This window comes from Pelodiscus sinensis, chromosome 7 (assembly GCF_049634645.1).
Source record: "Pelodiscus sinensis isolate JC-2024 chromosome 7, ASM4963464v1, whole genome shotgun sequence".
NCBI classification, from domain to species: Eukaryota; Metazoa; Chordata; order Testudines; family Trionychidae; genus Pelodiscus; species Pelodiscus sinensis.
This window is the reverse complement of record NC_134717.1, coordinates 46,321,749-46,344,624: the sequence shown is the minus strand read 5'-3', so window position 1 is coordinate 46,344,624 and position 22,876 is coordinate 46,321,749. Positions and strand designations below refer to the sequence as shown.

Below are 22,876 nucleotides of genomic sequence, written 5' to 3'. Positions count from 1 at the left end.
AGGACTAGAAGGGACCTTGATAAGTGATCTAGTCCAGTCACCTGCACTCAGGCCAGACTAGTTATTATCTAACCCATTCCTGACTGGTGTTCCTCATGGGAGTTTTCTGAGAACAGGTCACATGGAGATTCCACAACCTTCCTATGTAACTTGTAGTAGTGCTTAGCTGCCGTTACAACTAGGAAGCTTTTCCTAAGTTCTAATAAATCTCCTTTGTTGCAATTTAAACCCACTACTTCTTTTCCTGCTCTCAGTAGTTGAGAACAGTAGTTGAGAACAATTTATTGCCCTCCTCCATATGACAAATGTTTCCATACTTGATGACTGCTATTATATCCCCCGTCAGTCTTCTCTTTTTTCCAGACAAAACCAACCCAATTTCTTTTCAATCTTCCCTCATTGCTCACGTTTTCTAACCCATTAATAATATTTTTGTTGTTCTCCTCTGGACTTTCATCAATTTGTTTACAAGTGTAATGCCTAGAACTGGTCACAATATTCCAGCTGAGGCCTGAACAATACTGAAGAATTATTTTTCTCGTGTCTTGCTGACAACACTCCTGCCAATCCATCCCAGAATAATGTTTACTTTATTTGCAATGGTATTACATTGTTGATTCATAATTAGTTTGTGATCCTCTATTATCTCCTGTACGCTTTCCTCGGCAGTCATTTCCCATTTTTTGTGTGTGCAACTGATTATTCCTTTTTAAGTGTAGTACTTTGCATTTGTCCTTTTTGAATTTTATCCTTTTTATTTCAGACCATTTCTTCAGTTTGTCAAGATCATTTTCAGATCATGTGAAGTCTCAAAATGAAAGCCAAAGTCACACTGGTCATTAAAAATTGTGAAATGTGTGTGCAAATACTACATAAGGAGTTATGTACGTTTACTGAAAACATGCTCCTAAGGTCTACATCAAGGCAGAGCTGACAAACAGAGTTTCTGTGGGACAAAGATGGTTATTCTCCTGTCTGTCATATCAATTAAGCATTTGAAACTTAACACAATTGACAGTCATTTACAAAGGAAGTCAGTGCTTGGGGGAGGGGAGTAAGGATGTTAGATATAGTGTAATTGAATAGTCCTGTAACTGCATGAATTCTTAGCAGTAAATGACTATTCAATAATTCCTGGGAGTGGCGTGGCAGCCAGTGCACTCCTGGTCCCCCTTCTAGGGAGCCCCCTGCCACCCCACATTGCTCTCTCTATATCAGAGGCAGCAGTGCGAGGTGGCAGCCGGGAGCTGGTCTGTGAGGGGAGCCAGTTTAAAAATCAGCTCCCCACTCAGACTAACTGCCTGTCACCCTGCACTGCTGCCTCTGATACAGAGACAGCAGCACGGGGTGGCAGCAGCCTCTGTCTGTGGGGGGGTCAAAGTTCCACATGGACAGGGGCTGGTACCACAGAGCAGCCTCTGTACATGGCAGGCCCAGGCTCACCACGGACAGAGGCTGCTTTGCGACAGCCTCCCCTGCCCACCGCCCCGCTGCTACCTCAGACAGAGGCAACAACACCGGGGACAGGAACAGGCAGCACCGTGGAGCTGGTGCAGGGAGGAATGGGCTTTTAAGCTGGCTAATTCAGAAGCAGCAAGGGGGAGAATGCATGCAATTAACAAGCCTAGGCTTATTGGTTAATCGTACAGTTGTCGACTCAATGACATTCCTAGAGGGGAGAATTTACAAGGAGGTAGTACACATGAGAAGAAACTACAGGGGTCATCCTGACTCTGAGGTACAAACAATGAAGTTTGGAAGATATAAGGGGAAGGCAAGGAAAACATTCCTTAAGCCTACACCTAGGAAGACATTGGGCAGTGTGATTACATTCATGATTAAGAAAACACAACATATCCTGGTTGGAAACACTGCAAAGGATATCTGGGTGAGATAAATGTCTTTAGACAGGAGGCTAGCCTGTTAGTTTAGTCTTTACAAATTGTAGCTGTTTTGTTTCCATTATCCTTACTCTTTATGTCTTGAATCTCAAATCTTTGATAATAAACTTGTTGTTTTAACCATGACTATATTTGAGTTATCTGGTATTCTACAAGGATCCTGAATTTAATCATTCAAGCTGGTATGTGCACTGTTCCCTTGCAGACAGCAGATCTGGCATTATTGTGAGGCTGTGTCTACATTGCATGCTTCTTGCACAAGAACAGTCGTTCTTGTGCAAAAACTTGCTGGCTGTTTACACTGCACACATGTTCTTGTGCAAGTAAATTTACAGTATAGCGCCAGAAAACAGGGCTTCTTTCGGAAGAGTTATTCCTCTCCCCACAAGGAATAAGCCCTCTTGCACAAGAGCTCTTCCACAAGATGATAGTGTAGACAGGCAACATGAATTTCTTGTGCAAGAAGCCCCTATGGTTAAAATGCCATCAGAGTTTTCTTGCGGAAGAGAGCATCCACACTGCTATGGATGCTCTTGCGCAAAAGCACGTCTTCCACAAAAGCACATGGCAGTGTGGACGTGCTCTTGCACAAAACAGTTCTTGCACAAAAAGCCTGCAGTGTAGACATAGCCTGAGCGATTAGTGAATCAGGGATTGGTCATTACAGAGGGATGCTTCCAGAGGACTAAGGGACCAAGGTGTACTTATTTGCTAATCAAAGACAGGAGTGGCAGAGTCTAAAGGTGATCGTTTGGGTGGCTAACACCAAATTAAGCTCAAGCAAGTCTTCCTCTTGCAGAAGGCAGTGTGTAATAAGGAGATGTGCAATCCTAGGTACATTGAAAATCACCACAGTCTGTTCCTTTCTTCCGCCAAATCTCAGGTTTCTTCCAATTAATAATTCTGCAGCTACTATGATATACAGTGGCAACCCTACATCAACACCACTGACTAGAGCCAACCCCACACAATCAGAAATCATAAGCCAGCTCTTCAAAAACTATGAAACCATCCTAAAATCATGACATTTTAAAAACAGGCCTTCTGAAATAATAATGTAACTTCAGGAACTGGGGCTTTAAGAAAACTACCAAATATTGTGAGACTTGTGATAAAATCACCAGACCTGGTAATCCTACTTCATATTTTTCAGTTTGCCTCCAATTCCCACTTCACAAACTCTGAATCATCTACCTCTGCTGCATCAAATCCAGGAGCAACAGACTCTACATCACATGTCAGCACTGCCAAAGCAACTGGCAGCCTCGTGTTCATATATCAGTTTCATAAAGGTGTGGGCTGGATTTCAGCATCAACCAGACCACATGTGTTCTTGGGTCTGGCTTTTGACAGCTGCGGTTAAAATAAAGGCAAGAAATGTAAAATGTGACTTTAATGTTTAACAAACCAACAAAGCCACAAGATGACTCCTGGACTGTGAGCGTTAAAAGTCTCAGAGGCTTATTGTACAGCCACGTGTTAAGAAACTATTCTTACATGTTTAATTGTTGACAATCAGAATCTTTCCCCGGAGCTTGAGCTGTAGTTATTCTTCCCTGTGAATCAGAGTTAAAGCTTTGTTTCAGCATCGTTGTAGGGCTACAAAGGGAGACCTGCCAGATCTGAGGCATACAGCCAACGTCCTGACCACTTGTGAAATGACACTTGTTGCCAAGAGTACAGCTGTTAACTCATGTATTCTGATCAAATTTCAAAACAAGTAATTACATTTTATTTACCTAAATCCCTGCTCTAGTTTCAACGTGGCACTGTATTTTTTCATTTCCTGTCCTAACCTGTTAAGATAAATGTAGTCCATCTCAGAGAAGGATACATTGCAAAAGGTACTAAATTTCCTTTCCTACTGGTGCTAATTTAGGTCACACCTCAGTAAAATCAATATAGGGTCTGCTAGTTTCAAAGTTGTGTGAGAAATACTTGAAGCATAAAGATTTCAAGTCTGACATGACATAAAATTATAAAGTAATTAGGAATATAAGAACAATTTATTCTTGAATATTAATATGCATTTAAAGTCATATATTTAATATTATTTTGTATATATTCATGTGAGGCATTATTTTAGGGGAAATGCTTGTTCAAAGACATTAAATTGTAAGCAATAGGCCTGTTAGATTTTATGCTTTACTCCTAATTAATTCTAGAATAAATATGACTTATTATCTAACTACTATTATCAAAGAGAAAACTTGATGAACCAAAGACAGTAACCTCATAATGAGCCTACTAAAGAAGCACTAGTTTTAATTATTTATGGAAGCATTTTTTACTTTTGCAGGCTAAAAAAACTAATGAAAAATGATGCACGACTGTTAAAAGTTCATCTTAAAATCCAATACATTAAATCTTGGAACTAGCAGGGTGGACAGTGAAATAGAAATAACTTCTATTAAGACTGGTAAAAAAAGATTATTCAAACCTACTTGTGTCCTTATATTATATCCAACATGCACATACCTACACATATACAAGGTACAAGATGAGAGAGATCTTTAGTCATGTTACACATAGTCTTTCTTCAAAAGCTTAATGCAATTACTTAGCTAATTCTCCACTGAATTTGTGGGATGGAAGAAAAGTTGTATATCTAGAATATATACTATGGACGGTATTCCACTAGAGTGATGAAACCTTAAGGGTACAGATGACAAATAATTGCTACATAGCATAGTAAGTTTTAAAGTGAACATGTCAAAACAAAAATATAGAGGCTATGTCTACACTGCAGGCTTCATGTGCAAGAACTTTTTACGCAAGAGTTCTTGCGCAAGAGTTCTTGAGCAAGAGCGCGTCCACACTGCCATGTGCTTTTGCTCAAGAGCGTCCATGGCAGTGTGGATGCTCTCTTGCGCAAGAAAGTGCTAATGGCCATTTTAGCCATAGGGGTTTGTTGTGCAAGAAACCTCTGTTTCTGTCCACACTAGCCTTTTTGCGCAAGAGCTCTTACACAAGAAGACTTATTCCTTGTGGGGAGAGGAATAACTCTTGCACAAAAAGCCCTCTCTTCTGACGACTACTGTAAACTTTCTTGTGCAAGAACAGGCTTGTAGTATGAACGCTCCGCAAATTTTTGCACAAGAACAACCGTTCCTGTGCAAGAAGCCTGCAGTGTACACATAGCCAGAGTGTACTTATAATCAGCAAAGTGTGTGTAAAGTGGTCTTTAGGCAGTTCAGTATTTCCTCCCTCTCAATGGCTGCCAGTTCTTCTTTTCTCAACTTATAATTAAAGATTTTTTTTCCTAACTGCTAGCTCTGCAAATTCTATGTGGGAAAATTTCAGACAAGCACTTTTGTGCTCTCTCACATGCTGCTCCTCAGGCATGTGAGAAATGCCCTGTAAACATTCAGAAAATAAACTCCTTTTCCTCCTCTGCCAGGAGGCTTAAAAAACTTGAAATTCGATAGGTTGCTAGTGTGCTGACACCACAATCTATCATTCATAATGATACTGTCTGAATTGTTTCCTTATACGTTCCCCTCCTCAATCTGTTTGTATCCATTTGTTGACTCTTGTCTTATACTTAGATTGTAAGCTGTTTGGGGCAGGCACCTTTTGTTCTATCTTGGTTCAGAGAGTAGCACAATAGAGTCCTAAGTGATACAATAATACAAATAATAAATAATAAAATCAAATGATTCTTTCTACCATTGACAATATCATCATCAATAAAGATTTTATCATGAGAACTAAATAGAGATGCACTTAAAAAGATGAACAAGGTACAATTCAATCCAGCTCATTTTCCCATAGAGATAAATAGCTCTGGTTTTCCAACAAGCTTAATTTATCCCATTCCTGATTTTCACTCTAATGTATTCAAAAGTGGAATTCCCCAAAACAATGATATTGGTTGCTGTCTGAATCTCAGACAAACTGTTCCTTTGATGCACTTTGGCCGTCATTTAATCTTAACCCAGTCAGTATTGTGTGTAAACTCTGCAGACAGAAGCAAAAAAACAAAAATAAATAATATTAAAAGATGCTGTAAATGATATATTACTAGACAAAAGACAGAAAAATTGCCACAGTGCATTTATGATATAGCCACAACAGTATGGCTTTGTCTACACTGCAGGGTTTTTGAGCAAGAAGCTTTTTGCGGAAGAGATCTTCCGCAAACACTTCTTGCGCAAAAGCGTGTCCACACCTCAAAAGCACATAGCAAAAGCCATGTGTTTTTGTGTAAGAGAGCGCCCACACTGCAAGGACGCTCTTGCACAAGAAAGCTCTAATTGACATTAACAGAATGGCCATCAGATCACCTGTGCTTTCTCTGATAGGCTCTTTTGGCACAAGAAACCACTGCGGAACGTCCACATATGCCTTTTTGTGCAAGAGCTATAGCGCAAAAAGGCGTTATTCCTCATGGGGAGAGGAATAACTCTACTGGCAAAAGCCCTCTGTCCTGTCGATTTACTATTTGGGTTCTTTTGCATAAAAACGCACTGGAGGTGTAGACACTCCACTGGTTTTTGCACAAAATGACTGGTTTTGCCCAAAAAGCTTGTAGTGTATACATAGTCTGTGTGTATTAATAAAGTAACTAGTAAATGGCTCTGGAGTGAAATATGAGGCAAGATCTTTCAGCCACCTGAGAAATGCATCAATTCATGCACATGCTGGAGTGGCTTATGTATGACTACTTCATTTTATATTTCAATATTTTAAAAGACTTTTTAAAAATCTAAATTTCCAGCCTACAGGCTGAAATCCATTCATATACCAGCATAACTTGATAATTTCCACAGGTGTATCATGTATGTACAAGATCATTAGAGACAGTGGATTTTCAGTTATCCTAGGGGAAAAAATAGCTGTATATAAACAGAAAAAAGTACATGCAAAATCAGACAAGTTTTGCAAGGCCCCCCACCCCATAATAGCTCAGGAGGTTCACACAATCTCCAGTGATACTGGATTCACCTATCCCTACATATGTACCTAATGCACAGAAAATATTATAAACTGAATCTATATGATCTTCATCTGAACCAAATATGGATAAAAGATTATCATACAATTTATTTCTGATCCAGATACAAGTTCTGACCATGAGCAGTATACATGTAAAAACAGTAGTTTTTGTAAGATGCAGGTTGTACATTTTTCATTACCTTTCTGCGCCATGAGGCAAAACTCTTCTTGGAGTTTGATGTACTCCATGGAACATTCCAAGGGGTCAGCTACCTGGCTTGGAGGAGTCTGAAATTCAACGTCTGCACAAAGATTGGGGTTGGATGAGTGGAGGCGAACTGGTGACATTGTAGCACTGAAAGGGACCTACAGTGAGATTCAACAAAGAAAACAGCTACTGTATAGAACTATATCCACTTTCACAGAATGCACAGAACAAAAACACCACACACTTTATTCATAGAACAAAACACTAGTTTCACTGTGAGCGATTTAAAAAAAATATGAGAACATATATCTTTTGGAGCCTCAAGTTTCAGTAGCTATACAAAATTCCCTGGGTCTCTTTAAATCCTTCAGTGAAACAGACAAGTGACACAGGGAAGGAGAGAGGGGTGATAGCTAAGGCGAGAGAGAAAGATGCACTTTAGCTCTAATTATACAATTTACCCTAACATAGCATTTCATAAGATTTGGCAGAAATTGGAAAATTAAACCATTAATGTTGCTTTATATTCTAACCGTTAGTAACCTATAAAGTATAATTTGATGGCCACAATATCAACATTTTAAATATATTGGTATCTCCATCAATCTGGAAATGTAGCTAAATATTCCCGCACAGAATATTATTTGCAGACTTTGAAGAGTGTTGTTAAACCCAGAGATTATTATTCAGTTCACTGAAATTTACTGTATAGTTCATCTGCATGTCACATCTCTCTATTAAAAAAAACTTTTTCCTGTAGGACAATAGAGCGACATAATCACATCACTCTGATATCCCATAGCCCCTCCCCTCTGCCCTCAGACCCTCCCTCCACCCTCAGCCTGCCTCCTCCTGCCCTTCCCAGTAGTCTGACAGCGAGCAAGGCAGCCTCCCCTCTCCCCCTCTCCTAGAGGGCTGGGAACCGGGCACCCTCCCACCTCGGGGGAGGGGGCGCGGAGCCACAAGCTGCATGGCCTTTCCCCCTCATCGGGAGTGGGGAGAGAGGATGGAATGGTGAGCCGCATGCCTTCCCCCTTCATCAGACGGCGGGACCGGGACCGGGGGGGGGGGGAGGGGGGACGACTGCGTGGCCTTCCTCTCTCCAAGGGGGGGGCAGGCCAGCTGTGCCCATGGCCCGGCTCAACCCCCCAGCAACCAGAGGGAGAGAGCAAGGCCAGATTGGACCCCGGCCCAACTCAGCCCCCTGGTCACCAAAGGGAGAGAGCCAGACCAGACATGGCCTCAGCTCAGCCGAACCCAACCTCTTGGTGGCCAGAGGGAGACAGCCAAGCCAGCTGCAGCTTCGGCATAGCCCAGTCCCCCGGCAGCTTCTGGGAGAGAGCCGGGCCTGCCTTAGCCTGGCCCAGGGCCATGGCAGCAAGAATTGGGCTGGCCCAACCTAAGGGGAGCCCAGAAGCCAAGGGGAGAGAGCCAGGGTAGGCCAGGGATGCCACACCTTGGCCTGGCCCTCCCTGGCAGCCGGGTGAAGAGCACAAGGGCTGCCTACCCCCAGAGAGGGGGTTGGAGAGCACTGCAAGCAGGGGGTACCACCCCCTGGTAATATATAAAATCGTGTAAGTTCTTTTTGTATATGAATGCTCATGTTATCAAAAACAAAACCTAATTTTTATTTAAAGCACACCTTATATAAAATTCAGAAAAAGATATTTTACCAAGTCATATTAAGTCTCTTGTATCAAAAAGAACAAATATGCTTCTTTTTAATTTATTATATAATGCCACTTTTTTTCTCCAGTCTATATTTCTGCATATACAGTAAATGTGTGTATATAAACATATTTAATGTGTTTTGTATTTTACATACAATGTAAATATATGTAATGCATATGTATTATATAGTTACATATATAATACATATGAAATATCTATGTACTCACTAGGGATGTTAGCAAATAGTCAAGTAAACAATTAACTGATAAACCTAGGCTTAGCGTTTAATTCTTATCGGTTAATCCACACAGAGGCAGCCATGAGGGGGGAGTGGGAGCCTGTGCCCATGAGGAGCTGGTTTTAAGCATGCTCCCCACAAGCACTGGATCCTCATGCTCCTCTCCGCCCCTGTGCTGCTGCCTCTGATAGAGAAGCAGCTTCATGGATGGTGAAGGTGGGATGTGGGAGTTAATACACGCAGGGAGCCAACTTTCAAGCCAGCTCCCTGCATATATTGGCTCTCAAAGACCTGCCTGACCCTTCTGCAGGCAGAAGCCAGTGCTGGGAGGAGCTGGCTTAAAAGCCAGATCCCCGCAGCACCAACTCCACAATGCCTCCCCCCTCTCCCCTACTGCTTCTATCAGAGGCAGCAGCAAGTGGGGAAAAGAGGGCAGGGCAGGTTGCCACAAAGCGAGCCTGGGCCTACCAAAGGCAGAAGCGAGGGTGGAATTTCGGGCAGGCGGATGGGAGGGGCAGCAGCTGTGCGCTCCAGGACATGGTTTGCTTTTCATCCCGTGCCCTGGACACTAAGGGAGTGAGGGGAAAGTACTTGCATTTTGTGCATGCCTCTCACACTTCGCTGGTGAGCTCCATTCACCAGCCAGGTGTGAGGGGCACGGATGGAATGCAAGTACTTTCCCCTCACTCCCTTAGCATCCGGGGCACGGGATGAAAAGCAAGCCGTGTCCCGAAGCGCACAGTTGGTGCGACCCCACCTGCCAGAAATTCCACCCTTGGGCAGAAGTTGTTTCGTGGTAGCAGCCCCTATCCACAGGGGGTTCAAGGTCCCCATGGACAGAGACTGTTCCGCATCTCACGGATCAATCTCTGCTCGTAAGGAGCTCTGACGCTCCCCACCGTGGACAGTGGCTGCTGCCACCCAGTGCTGCTGTATCAGAGGCATCAGCACAGGGCAGGAGGCAGCTGGTCTATTCAGGAAGCTGGTTTTTAAACTGGCTCCACTCACAGACCAGCTCCTGCATGAAACCCTATGCTGCTGCCTCTGATAAAGAGGCAGCAGTGAGGAATGATAGGGGGCTCCTTGGAACACAAACACGCCTCGGGAACTATCGCATAGTAATGTAACTGATAACATTTTATGCAGTGTGACAGGGCGGTCCAGCCCCTCACTGGCCAAGGGGGGAGCCAGCTGGCCAGCTGGCCTGTGCAGGCCCCACTCCCACAGCAGTGTCGGACATGCTCCAACTGCAGGCCAGGTATAAAGACCAGGGAAACAGCTCAGTTGAGACCGGCCTCCAGGGAGAGAGGAACTCTGAGCCAACCTCCGGAGCCAGAGCCAGCCTGGCCGCCGGAGCAAGAGCCACCGGGCCTGCCGTCGTCGTCACTACAGTCCCCCGGCCAAGCACGCCTGCAACGCCGACCCCAGGGGGCAGCCCACCCCGCCACGGTGGACAACCCTGTCGCTGCTGCCATAGATGCCGGACCTGCCAACAGCACGATTGCTGCCAGCCCAGCTCCTGCAGGTGGGGTCTCCATCAGCCACAGGGCTGGGGTAGGAAGCAACCCAGGGCAGGGGGCAGGGAATCCCTCTGTGGGTTCGGCGCGTTTCGGGGAGATCTCCCCGCCAAGTCAGTGGTGGGAAACACCCACCACCAACAGGGCCCTGGGTTGGGGTCCAGAGGAGAGGGAGGGCCCAGACCCCCCTAACCCACCCACCCAGAGTGTGGACTAGGCCTTAGGACTTGCGTTCGTTTGGACTAGGCCTTAAGGCCTGCGTTTGCTTTGAACTCAGCCTCTGGGCCTGCAGTTACTTTGGACTAGCCCTCAGGGCCTGCATTTAACTGGGAGCATCACGGCCCAAGCCCGGGACCGTGCAGGGCGGGGCACTCCGTGACGTGCAGTTACATGACTATTCAATTACACAATATCTAACATCCCTAATACACACATAGAGAGAATACTTTATTTACATTAGATTACATAATACACACACACATTAATATATACACATATGTAGAAACATCTGACTCCCGGAGCTCATTTTTAAACTTGGGGATCAAAAGGCATTCAGAATCATATTTTGCTACCCAAAGCAGTGTTAATCACTTCAATGTCTATTTTAGGCATTCAAACACTAATTAAATTCCTCAAACACAGAAGATGAAAACCTAAATTCTAGAGAGTAATTTATGTGTTCAGATATGAAAAATGGACCCAAAGTATAGATTATGTTTTCTGAAACTTCCTGTAGAGCAGTAGGCAACATAAAATTCATATTACTATTGACTTTATCAACAGATTACTTAAACTGCCAAGAACAGTTGCGATGGTTCCTTAGTTGATTAGCTGTCTGGATTAGAGAACAACTTGTTTGATCTTTGCAGGGAACCATGCCTAATCACTATGCATTATACGTTTCTGACATTGGTGGAATTCTCTAACATCTCTTAGATAACTTAATCACCTTTCATTCTACCCCTCAGTATGCTCTATCAGCATATCTTCCTTCGCTAACCCTTCCCAGATTTCCAGGTATCTACTGTGTGCAAAATAATGTTCTTGTAACACCCATCTATTGCAAATTTAATTTAGCCTCTAAGCTCTTTTCTCGTGTTCTTGTTTTTAAGTATGCAAGCAATGATGATCTTTCATCAGATTTTATTTTCAGACTCACAATAATGAGTAATGTCTTTATTCACAGGGACAACAGAGCAAATCCTTTTCTCCGGCAAACTGCAGCACTATCACACTACATTCAGCAACCTCCATTTTGTACTATGCTAACACCATTTCTCTCAACAGTCAATTGGAACTTCACTATTTTACAAATAGACTCTGATAGTCGCACTTCTTTTACAAAGCATTTCAATTCGTAGGTCAGAGAACGTATTTGCAAAATCTTCTAAGAATTCTGTCAACCTATCGTCACTCAAGTCCACAAGATGCTAGTGTCTTCACGACAGAGAAAATAACATAAATTAATCTCAAAGGCTTTGCCACCTAGAGGTTAGAAAAATATACAAGGAACACATTGGATATTAGGTTGCAACACTGAGCAAATACACCCTAGACTAATGTTTCTCAACTTTTTCCATTCTGTGGCCCCCCTGTTACAAGAGTTAAAAAGTTCAGGGCACACTCCCCATCTACTAGAAAGAAAGGGAAAGTAGCTGCTATCTCACTGGACCTCTTCATATTCCCCAAGTTCTGAACACCAACTCTAGAGCCTTGTATCTTGGCTGGCCAGATGAAAAAATTGGATGAAAACCAGATCATGCATCTGAAATGAGGTTTCCTGGGTAAATAACATTTTAAATGTCTTCTAGAATCAGTATTTGCATTTTACAGGCATTTATAATCATACACTTTGCAAGAAAGATCCATTTACATGAGCAAAACAAATAGACACTTTGCTGACTGCTTGAGAGAACATTATTCAACAGTCAGAAACAAAGAAATAGCTAATTGACATGAACTGTTTGTTTCCTTCAGAGAGTTTCCAAGTTGCTTTCCACAACAGCTGAAAAAAAAATCCTCAGTAAATCACATCTGTCATCCACCCCGATTTCCAGCAGACAAAGAAATACTGATTAAATTTTCCTTATGCTACTCATCGCTAACACCCTAGATTTTCTTCTGATGTTCCCTTCATAACTGGGCATATCTTTGATCTTGGTCAGTGCTCCTGTATTTACCATGTGCTGTAGTCTCCTTTTTTAATGTGCCTTCTCTACCTATCTCTCTACAAATATCAGAGGGGTCACTGAGTTAGTCTGTATCTGCAAAAACAAGGAGTCCTGTGACACTTTAAAGACTAGCGGATTTATTTGGGCATAAGAAGCATCTGATTAAGTGGTTTTTACCTACAAAAGCTTATGCTCAAATAAATCCACTAGTCTTTAAGGTGCCACAGGACTCCTCATTGTTTATCTTTCTACAGTTTTCCTCACTCTGCTAAACATAACTTCAAATATATCCACTGTCTCTCTTTTTTTGCTTTGATCTAGGGCTTGAACTAACCATTCAGATCACATGAACAGCCATCCTTCCTAGGCATGTACTATCAGCTCTCTCAGAATCTAAGCTTTTATTACAAAAAGAAAGATGTTCCTAGCCCATAGGGTTGGGAAGAGAATCCCCCACGTGGCCTGAGTATAAGTGATACAGTGGGGTATTCATCAGTCTGTAGCTTCCATTTCATGACCACTATTGGGGTGAGCAGCTGCCACTCTTAAGGCTGGCTATTTGGCAATTAAAAATCCACGGCTGGCCTACGCCAGCTAACTCAGGCTCAAGGGGCTCGGGCTAGAGGGTTGTTTAATGCAGTGTAGATATTTGGGTAAGGCTGGAGGTCGGGCTCCAGATCCTGTGAGGTGTGAAGGTCCCAGAGTTTTGTCCAGTAGCTCTCATTTCCATTTCTCAACCTCAGTTTTTGCGTTTTTGCACGAAGCAATCATATGATTAAAAAAAACAAAAGAGATACTAGTGGCAGTAATATGACTTTTGGGGATTATGGAATGTAAACAAAAAGTGTTTCAAATGAAAAAAAATCCTATCCTTATATTAATATACACAACACCACAGCACAAGGAAATTTCATGCTGGACTTAATAACAAACCCCCTCACTTCTGCTTTGTTGGTGTGTGCTATTTTCAGACTCTTTTAATGGAATTACATCCTTGAATTTTCTGGTTGCTTTTTTATTATATATATATATATATATATATTGTAAATTTATACCGAATATGCCATACATACTGAGGGAAAAGGGCCCGATTCGAATACCACTTACACCAGCATAAAGAAGAAACAATTCCTTTCAAGACAATGGAGTTACACTGATATATGGCTGGTGTAAGTGATATGAAAACCAAGGTCATTAAATTTATTTTCACAAGTCAGGGTTGACTTCATCATTCACAAATGGCCTACCCAAAAGTGGGTAATGAAGACACCTCTATATGAATTGCAAGTGGCAGTCTCAGTATTGTTGTTACATATTCAACTTCTACAACTTCCCGTTTTTAAAACTATCCCTTGATTTTAAATCCACTCACTGTTGTAGCCACAGCTGCTGCTATTCTCTGCCGGCGTCGTGATGTGCTGAACTGGCCCTTCAGCGCTGGCCCTTCCTGACAGTGAAGGGGAGAAGAGAAGGGAATAGAAAAAAAGAGGGGCAGGGAAGATGGGATATAGGAAGATGAAAAATGATCAGAAAAGGGAGAGGGAAAGTCTTTAACTGGATTTTAATTTCACTAACTTCACATGTTCTCACGCATGTATGACAGGGACTTAGATAGCTAGTTATTTTGCTAAAATAATCTCCAGAGTAGTTGGATTAATACATACTCACTAATGCTGAAAAATAATTTCTAACAACACTTTGTCATATGCATAATGCAGTTATGGGACAGCAAAACAAAATTATGCTATGGATGGCAGAAAACAAAATAAGAACTTAAATTTTGGGTCATCTGACCATCTGTTGTATGAATTTTATTCAGAGCGTTTAACTCTGTTTCCATATGTGCAGTATAGTTTGTAAACTAGAAGCTCATGCAGCAGAATCATAGAATATGCAAGTGTATACTGTACAGCTGTTAGACAATCTAAACATTTTTCTATGCACAGCCTTAGCTCTCTTTGATTTCCTTCTCAATATTTATTTGTCCAGTTTCTCCTCAATCCATCCACTAAGCTCCTCAACCTCTAAGTCCTCCTTCTTCACGTTAATGAATGATGCAGTATAAAACTTCAGTTCAACTCTGTTGTGGGTCTTCAGAACAACTTAAATGACCTCAGGTGAAGCCAGAACAATGAAAACAATGTTTTCTTCGAATAAATACACTGTCATAGGTTCATCTGAGCCCCTGGGGCATCTCACAAAGCAATCTCCTGAAATCAATTGATTTCCTATTCAAGAAGACCACGTAGACTTTACATTCAATAAAAATAAAACACTATAATCTTTCATTTATTCAAACATAAAAGGGCCAATCATCGGTGGGTTTCTGACTAGAACTGGCTTTTTTAATTTTCTTGTTAAGGGGACAGAGATTCTTTCTCCCTTGCCCAGCCAACCCGGAACTGCCTCCCAGAGGAGGATGCAGTCAGCCCTTTTTATCTTGCCTGATGGGTTCTGATTGGTTTATTCTCAGTTCCAGCCCTCCTAGCTGCTGAAGGCCAATTCTCATTTGGGTTCCAGGAGCAGCTGACCCTGGATGGTGTGTGTCAGCAGCTCCAAAAGGTCTAAACCTGCTTCTATTTGTCTCCAAAAGGACACCAGCTTTGGGCAGGATGCACCATGGCAAGGGGTATTAAATGCCCAGTATACCTGGTCACATACCTTTATTTTTTATTTGCGCTACTGAAGCCCTGATCTTGAAAAGATTTATGCCCAGATTTAACTTTTAACTGACTCTAAATTACTTTTTTAAAAAAATCCTTCTATTACACCAGATTCAAGGAAATAATTTTTCAATGAAGTGTAACTCTGTGCCTGTTACAAAGCATTCCTCTTTTGCAGTTACCTTCAAGTAGACATTTTGAGAAATCTCAACATTTTAAAAGACTAGAAAATCTGATGTTCTGTCTATCAGTGTATATTCTACACATGCACACAAGTCCTATCCCATACATCTCCTCCCATGTCAAGCACTGAGACATTTTTTAGAAGAAGAGGTTACTTACCTCGTAACTGTAGTTCTTCGAGATGTGTTGCTCATGTCCATTCTGATTAGGTGTACGCGCGCCGCCTGCACGGATTCCGGAGCTTTTTTCCCTTAGCAGTACCCATAGGGCCAGCAGGGAGCCCCCTGGAGTGGCGCCGGTATACCGGTGCATATATACCCCTGCTGGCCCTCCCACCCCTCAGTTCCTTCTTGCCGGCTCCTTCCGACACGGGGAGGTGGGTGGGATGCAGAATGGACATGAGCAACACATCTCGAAGAACTACAGTTACGAGGTAAGTAACCGCTTCTTCTTCTTCGAGTGCTTGCTCATGTCCATTCTGATTAGGTGAGTCCCTAGCCGTGTCCCCCCTCCGGAGGCGGGGTCGGAAGGTGACTATTATCTTATCGTTCTGCAGAACACAGAACTGCCGTCCCGACAGCAGCATCCTCCCTGGCCAGCTGCGTGATTGCATAATGCTCTGCAAAGGTGTGCACTGATGACCAGGTTGCTGCCCTACAGATCTCCAGGATCGGCACGCAGGCCAGGAATGCCGCCGACGTCGCCTGGGCTCTAGTGGAATGTGCTGTTATGCGCGGCGGTGGTTTACTCGCACCCTCGTAGCACAGTCGAATACAGGAAGTAATCCACAAGGATATACGCTGCGTTGAGACTGGCTGACCATACATCCTTTCTGCCACTGAAATAAACAGTTGATTTGATTTGCGAAACTCTCGTGTCCTATCTATATAAAAAGCCAACGCCCTCTTAACGTCCAGGCAGTGCAGAGCCTGTTCCCTGGGCGACGCGTGTGGCTTAGGGTAAAACACTGGCAGGTAAATATCCTGGGACATGTGGAAGTGTGAGACCACCTTGGGAAGAAACCCCGGGTGTGGACGTAACCTCACTTTGTCTTTAAAAAACACCGTGTAAGGTGGTTCTGAGGTGAGAGCCTTAAGCTCAGACACCCGCCTGGCAGAGGTAATGGCCACAAGGAAAGCTACCTTGTAAGATAGATGTGTCAGGGAGCATGAAGCTAGGGGCTCGAACGGGGCTTCATAAGGGCAGTCAGGACCAGGTTAAGGTCCCATGCCGGTACCGGAGGCCTCTCATACGGCATCAACCTGTCGACTCCCTTTAGAAACCTTTCAACCAAGGGGTTGGCAAAGATAGACCTTTGTCGTCCCCCCCCCAGTGTGGAAGGCTGCAATGGCCTCCAGGTACACCCTTAGGGAGGCTGTGGCCAGGCCCTGCTTCCGCAGGTGGAGAAGGAATTCCAGGACAGTCGGAACCGCCCCTTCACCTGGAGCGAGCGTCCTGCTCCCCAGCCAGGAAGTAAACCTCTTCCACTTAGCCTCGTAGAGAGCGCTAGTGGACGGCTTCCTACTTTCCAAGAGGACCTCCTGGACATCTCTAGAGCAGGCTCACTCCGTCACTGAGAGCCACTGAGAGCCACGCTGCTAGGTGGAGAGATGGAAGGCTCGGGTGGAGTGCCACCCCGGCCTCGCAGCTCTGAGTGATTAGATCTGGCACTAGGGGTAGCCTGAGCGGGCCCTCCACAGTCAGATCCAGCAAGGTGGTGAACCACTACTGTCGAGGCCATACTGGCGCTATCAGGATGGCCCGAGCCCTGAACCTCTGCACTCTGAGGAGTGTGTCGTGGATCAGAGGAAACGGGGGGAAGGCATAGAGTAGGCCCCTGGGCCAGCTGACCTGCAGCGCATCTCCCCGAGAGCCCTGCCCGTGCCCCATGTACGAACAGAACTCCCCGCACTTGGCGTTGCTCGGAGTCGCGAACAGGTCCAGGCGGGGAAACCCCCACCTCTGGAAGAGCTCGTGGAGTACATCCCCCCTTAGCACCCACTCGTGCGCCTGGATTGAACGGCTGAGCCTGTCTGCCAGCCCGTTCCTGGTTCCTGGGAGGTGAGACGCCTCCAGAGAAATGCTGTGGGCTATACACAGTTCCCATAGCTCTAGGGCTTCCCGGCACAGGGGAGAGGAATGTGCCCCACCCTGCTTGTTGATATAGAACATGGCCGTAGTGTTGTCTGTCAGCACCGCCACCACTCTGTTCTGTAAGTGGGGAAGGAACGCCCTGCAGGCCAACCTGACCGCCCGCAGCTCCTTGATATTTATATGGAGGCGAGCCTCCTCTGCGGACCACATACCTTGTGTTCTGAGGTTGCCCAGGTGAGCGCCCCATCCCACATCCGAGGCGTCCGTGACCAGCTGCACCGACGGGAACGGCTTGGTGAATTGGACCCCGGCACACACCGTGCTCTCGTCCTTCCACCAGTCCAGCGAGCGCAGGACGTCCTGGGGGATAGTTACCACCGCATCCAGCGGCGACCTCAAGGGGTTGTGCGCTACCTTGAGCCACCCCTGCAATGGGCGCATGCGTAGCTTGGCATGTTGGACCACGTAAGTGCCCGCCACCATGTGGCCTAGCAGCCTCATGCAGGTCCTCGCCGTCGTAGTCGGGAACTCCTGCAGTCCCACTACCAGCGATTGAATGGTCGAAAATCTGTCTCTCGGCAGGGACGCTTTGCCCATAGGCGAGTCCAGATGGGCCCCCACAAAGTCTATGACCTGCGTGGGCTCCAGCAGTGATTTGGCCTCGTTTATGAGGAGGCCGAGGCCCTCGAACAGAGCTCTGGCCCTCGAGACATGGTCCAGTACCTGTTCTCGAGACTTGCCCTTTATGAGCCAGTTGTCCAGATATGGGAACACTTGGACCCTGTGCCGCCTCAGGAATGTGGCTACCACGGTCATACATTTGGTAAAGACCCTCGGGGCCGTACACAGTCCAAAGGGGAGGACCGTAAACTGAAAGTGATCCTGCCCCACCATGAACCAGAGGAATTTTCTGTGACTTGGAAAAATTGAAATGTGGAAGTACGCATCTTTTAAATCGAGAGCAGCATACCAGTCCCCCTTTCTGAGTGATGGGATGATGCGGGCTAGCGTCACCATCCTGAACTTCGTCTTCCTTATAAAGGTGTTCAGGTTTCGGAGGTCTAGTATGGGACGCATGCCCCCTTTCGCCTTGGGTACCAGGAAGTAACGGGAGTAGAAACCCTTTCCCCTTACGTTTGGAGGTACCCTTTCTATGGCCCCTAGCATCAACAGGTTGGACACCTCCTGTCGAAGGAGCATCTCGTGAGAGGGGTCCCTGAAAAGGGACGAGGCTGGGGGATGGGAGGCAGGGTAAGAGAGGAAGGGGATAGTATATCCCTGCTTCACCAGGTCTAGGACCCAACGGTCTGACGTGATCTTTAACCATCCCTGGAAAAATAGGGAAAGAAGGTCCCCAAAGGGCGGACAGATAGGCGCTACTGGTACTCTGCTCTCTGGCGTACCTTCAAAATGAGGGCTTGGCTTGAGGACCGGGGGACGGCCCTGAGCTTCTCTCAGAGTCTGACCAAGGCCCCCTACGCCTACCCCTGAAAGGGTCAGGGCGGCCATTGTTGCGGCCTCTCCTGCGACCCCTGTTGTTGTTCTGCCCCCTTCTAGGGTAGGGCCTAGCCTGGAAAGAGCACCTCTGAGGCGCCGGGGTATGTATCCCTAGCGACTTCAGGGTTGCCCTTGAGTCTTTCAGGCTATGCAGCTTGGAGTCAGTCTGCTCAGAAAATAAGGCCAGCCCCTCAAAGGGCAGGTCCTGGATAGTAGTCTGCACCTCGGGTGGGATGCCAGACACCTGCAGCCAGGCACTACGCCTCATCACCACCCCTGTGGCCATGGTGCGGGCTGCTGAATCGGCTGCGTCCAAGGCCGCCTGGAGAGAGGTACGCGCCACTGCTTGCCCCTCTTCCGTCAAGGCCCCGAACTCCTGGCAGGATTCGGGAGGAAGCTGGCTGGCAAATTTTTGCGTGGACGCCCACATATTAAAAGCATAACGCCCCAGCATCAGTTGCTGGTTAGCTATACGTAGCTGGAGGCCCCCTGTGGCATAGGCCTTCCGGCCGAGCAGGTCCAATCTCCTAGGCTCCTTTGCCTTCGGAGTGTGGCCTGGAGGCCCTTGGCGCTCCTTCTGCCCAGCGGCCTGAACCACTATGGATCCCGGAGCCGGGTGGGTAAACAGATACTCATGCCCCTCCTGGGGTACATAGTATTGTCTCTCGACCCCCTTCTGGGTCGGTGCAATAGAGGCCAGCGTCTGCCACAGGGTTTTAGACAGCTTGTCCACCGTTTTATTCAGTGGGAGCGCCACCCGACCAAGGCCCGCTGCCGCTATGATGTCCACCATTGGATCTAAGTCCTCGTGAACCTCCTCATGCTGGACCGCAAGGTTGACCGCCAGCCTCCGAAGCAGCTCCTGGTGCGCCCTGGAGTCCATGGACGGGGCCTGAGGTGCGGGGTCAGCCAGGGCCTCGTCTGGCGAGGACGACGAGAAGTCCCTTGAGGGGATTGCCTCCTCGGTCAACTGTGCCCCCGGCTCCCCCTGACCAATCACCGGGGGTCTCGGCCCCGAAGCTATGGGCGAGCCACTTCCAGGCGGGGGGGCTGCCAAAGGGGTGGCAGATGGGGTGCTACTTCTTCGGGATGACCCCACTGCCGGCCCCGAAGGGGGAGGCCCCTGGGCCTGATGGTATGCCCAGGGCGTCCAGAAAGCCCACTGGGGTTGCCCCTGCAATTGCTGCTGGACCACCGGATCCCGGTGAGATGATCTGAGCGACAAGCGGGACCTATGGCGAGGCCACGACCTATATGAGGGCCCGGTCGAAACCACTGACTCAGCCTCCGACTCCAAAGAGTACTCTGATGCCGACCATGGAGGCGCTGATGAAGACTGCACCCTACGTTGGTCTGCCATGGCCGATGGCTTGCCCCTGTGCACCACCCGTGGTGCCGGTGGTGGCATGAGTGGAGGCCTTTGCTGCGGCGGTACCGCGCCTGGGTGCATCTGATAGACCGGTGCGTACCCCTCTGGTGCCGTCATGTGCACTGGTGCCGCGCTCTGCTGCTGTGCCCCCAAGGAGTAAGCAGGGATCAGTGCCGGGAGCGGCAACAGCGCCGGTGCCGTGCGGGGCGCCTGTTGCGGCACCGCAGGTGGCGCGTAATACAGTGCGGGGCCCTGCACCGCCCAGGGAGCCATCTGCGGCACTGGACCCTGTACCGGTGCCGGTGCCGTCGGCGTAGTGAGCCCACACGCTCCCGGAGTCGCTGCCGGTGCCGTGGGGAGCGGGCCCGGGGTCGGTGCCGGTGTTCGTCCCAGCTCCGGTGCCGGTGTTCTCCCCGGCACCGGGGGAAACTGCTGCTGCTGGGCCGAGGCCTGCCCGTCGCCCAGAGGATCCCACGGCCCAGCCCTGTCCTGCTGGGGGGCACTAGAGGCCTGTGCCGGCGCGGTCCGCTCCTGCGGTACCGGGCCCTCCCCTTCATCCACCGCCATGTGGATGAGGTTCCGGACTGCCTCAAGGGTCTCTGGGGTGGAAGGCTGATGGACCTCTCCTAGCCCCACTGTCTGCCCAGGGCTCTTGCCCTTGTCTGGGCTGTGCCTCTTCCTAGAGGACTTAGAAGAAAGGTGCCCCTCCTTAGGGCGCACCTTCTGGGCACTCCTCTCTGCCGAGCGACCCCTCGAGCTCTTGGAGGCCCTCTGCACCGGTGACGGCGATCTGCGTCTCGGTGGCCTGCTGTCCGATGGTGCCGCCGTCGGTGCGCTGCAGGCGGAATGAGGCCGCTCCTCGCCCTGAGGCTGCAGTGCCGACTCCATTAGCAGGAGTTTCAGTCGGAAGTCCCTCTCCTTCTTAGTCCTGGGTTTAAAGCTCTTGCAGATAGAGCAACTTTCAGCTCGATAAGCCTCACCCAGACACTTAAGGCAGTTAGAATGAGGGTCTCCTAGGCTTGGAGCAGGAGGCACAGGGTTTGAAGCCCTGGGGCCCTGGCATGCCTTCCCCTCGCGGGAGGGTTCCACTGCTCCCTTATCTAAATAACTATTTACAGTACTTAACAACTACTTAACTAGAAAAAAACTTCAACTGCGAACTATAATACAACGGGTAAGAGATAAGCTGCTAAGAGATAGGCAATAGCCTAAAGCACGCTCCAGCTACTGTCACGGGCGGTAAGAAGGAACTGAGGGGTGGGAGGGCCAGCAGGGGTATATATGCACCGGTATACCGGCGCCACTCCAGGGGGCTCCCTGCTGGCCCTATGGGTACTGCTAAGGGAAAAAAGCTCCGGAATCCGTGCACGCGGCGCGCGTACACCTAATCAGAGTGGACATGAGCAAGCACTCGAAGAAGAACTATGCACTGTTATTTATTTTAAAAATTGCCTTGATACCAAACAAGTGTTTGAAATAATAAAACAAAGAAATAACAGCAGCCTAGATTGGTGGCTTGTGAACACTGCTATACATATATGCAGGACACATTAGTTCGAAAATTAATTCAAATCTCTCACTTCTTGAACCCAGTAATGTTCAGCTGGTATATTATAAAATGATATGCACGGGAAGATACTCCTTTTTATACAGTCTGGTTGATTCTATTTGTGGCATTGATGACACTGGGAAGTGAGAAAAAAAACTTACTAATCAAATTTTTACTCCTGCAGAGTAGTAATTGCCTCTCCCACCATTTTGTGAAACACCTGCACTAGGAAAAAAAATGTCTCCTTTAATGTAAGAAAGATTGTACTGGTTGTAATAGAGACTGTGTTCTATAACAGAACTCCATCCTGTAAAAAAGAACTTCTGTTCTAAGTCCCACCAAAAACATCCTGTAATCATTTAGCTACTTATTAATACACGAACTGTGGTTCATAATGAAAATATGCCAGTTTTTGCGTGCAGGCTAAAATGTGAATGGCAGACTCTATATGACCTCAAGAACACAGTTACAAAGTGAGATACATGAAATCCCAGTAGTAAAAAAGAACATATAATGTTCATCAGAAGGGGATTCAAAGAAGTCTTTGTAAATGATGGGTGATTTCCCTTTAGTTCTATCGTTATGCTGACAACTTCATAACAAAATGGCGTATCACAAAGAATGTAGATTATAAACAAAATACATATTTGTGTCTATTTTTAAAACTATTTTTTTTAGTAAAACAAGCTTGCAACTTTACTATTTTGAGGTAAAAACCCCACTCATTTTAAGAAAGCTAAAAATGGAATTCCAAGCTAATAAAAACATTAATCTTTTCTTCTTCTGAAAAAATCCTTGGCGTATCATGAGAATTACAAATTGAAATTTTACTCCTAAAACAGAAAAAAGAACGTAAAAACCAAGCTTCCCTGTGTGA

At 46.5% G+C, this 22,876-nt stretch overlaps 1 protein-coding gene across 6 annotated transcripts in view; it reads right to left on the bottom strand.

The window, feature by feature from the left end:
- The window catches only part of OSBPL6 (oxysterol binding protein like 6), a 178,378-nt gene that overhangs the window by 41,564 nt on the left and 113,938 nt on the right, over positions 1-22,876 (bottom strand). For 4 of the 6 annotated variants that reach the window (XM_025182804.2, XM_006119448.4, XM_014571709.3 and 1 more), the window contains 2 exons: positions 14,017-14,091; positions 7,040-7,205 (listed from right to left, as the gene is read on the bottom strand). In XM_025182804.2, coding sequence (XP_025038589.2) covers positions 7,040-7,205; positions 14,017-14,091 — 241 coding nt within the window. The remainder of the gene's footprint in view (positions 1-7,039; positions 7,206-14,016; positions 14,092-22,876) is intronic. The other 2 variants (XM_014571707.3, XM_014571710.3) reach the window with 1 other exon arrangement.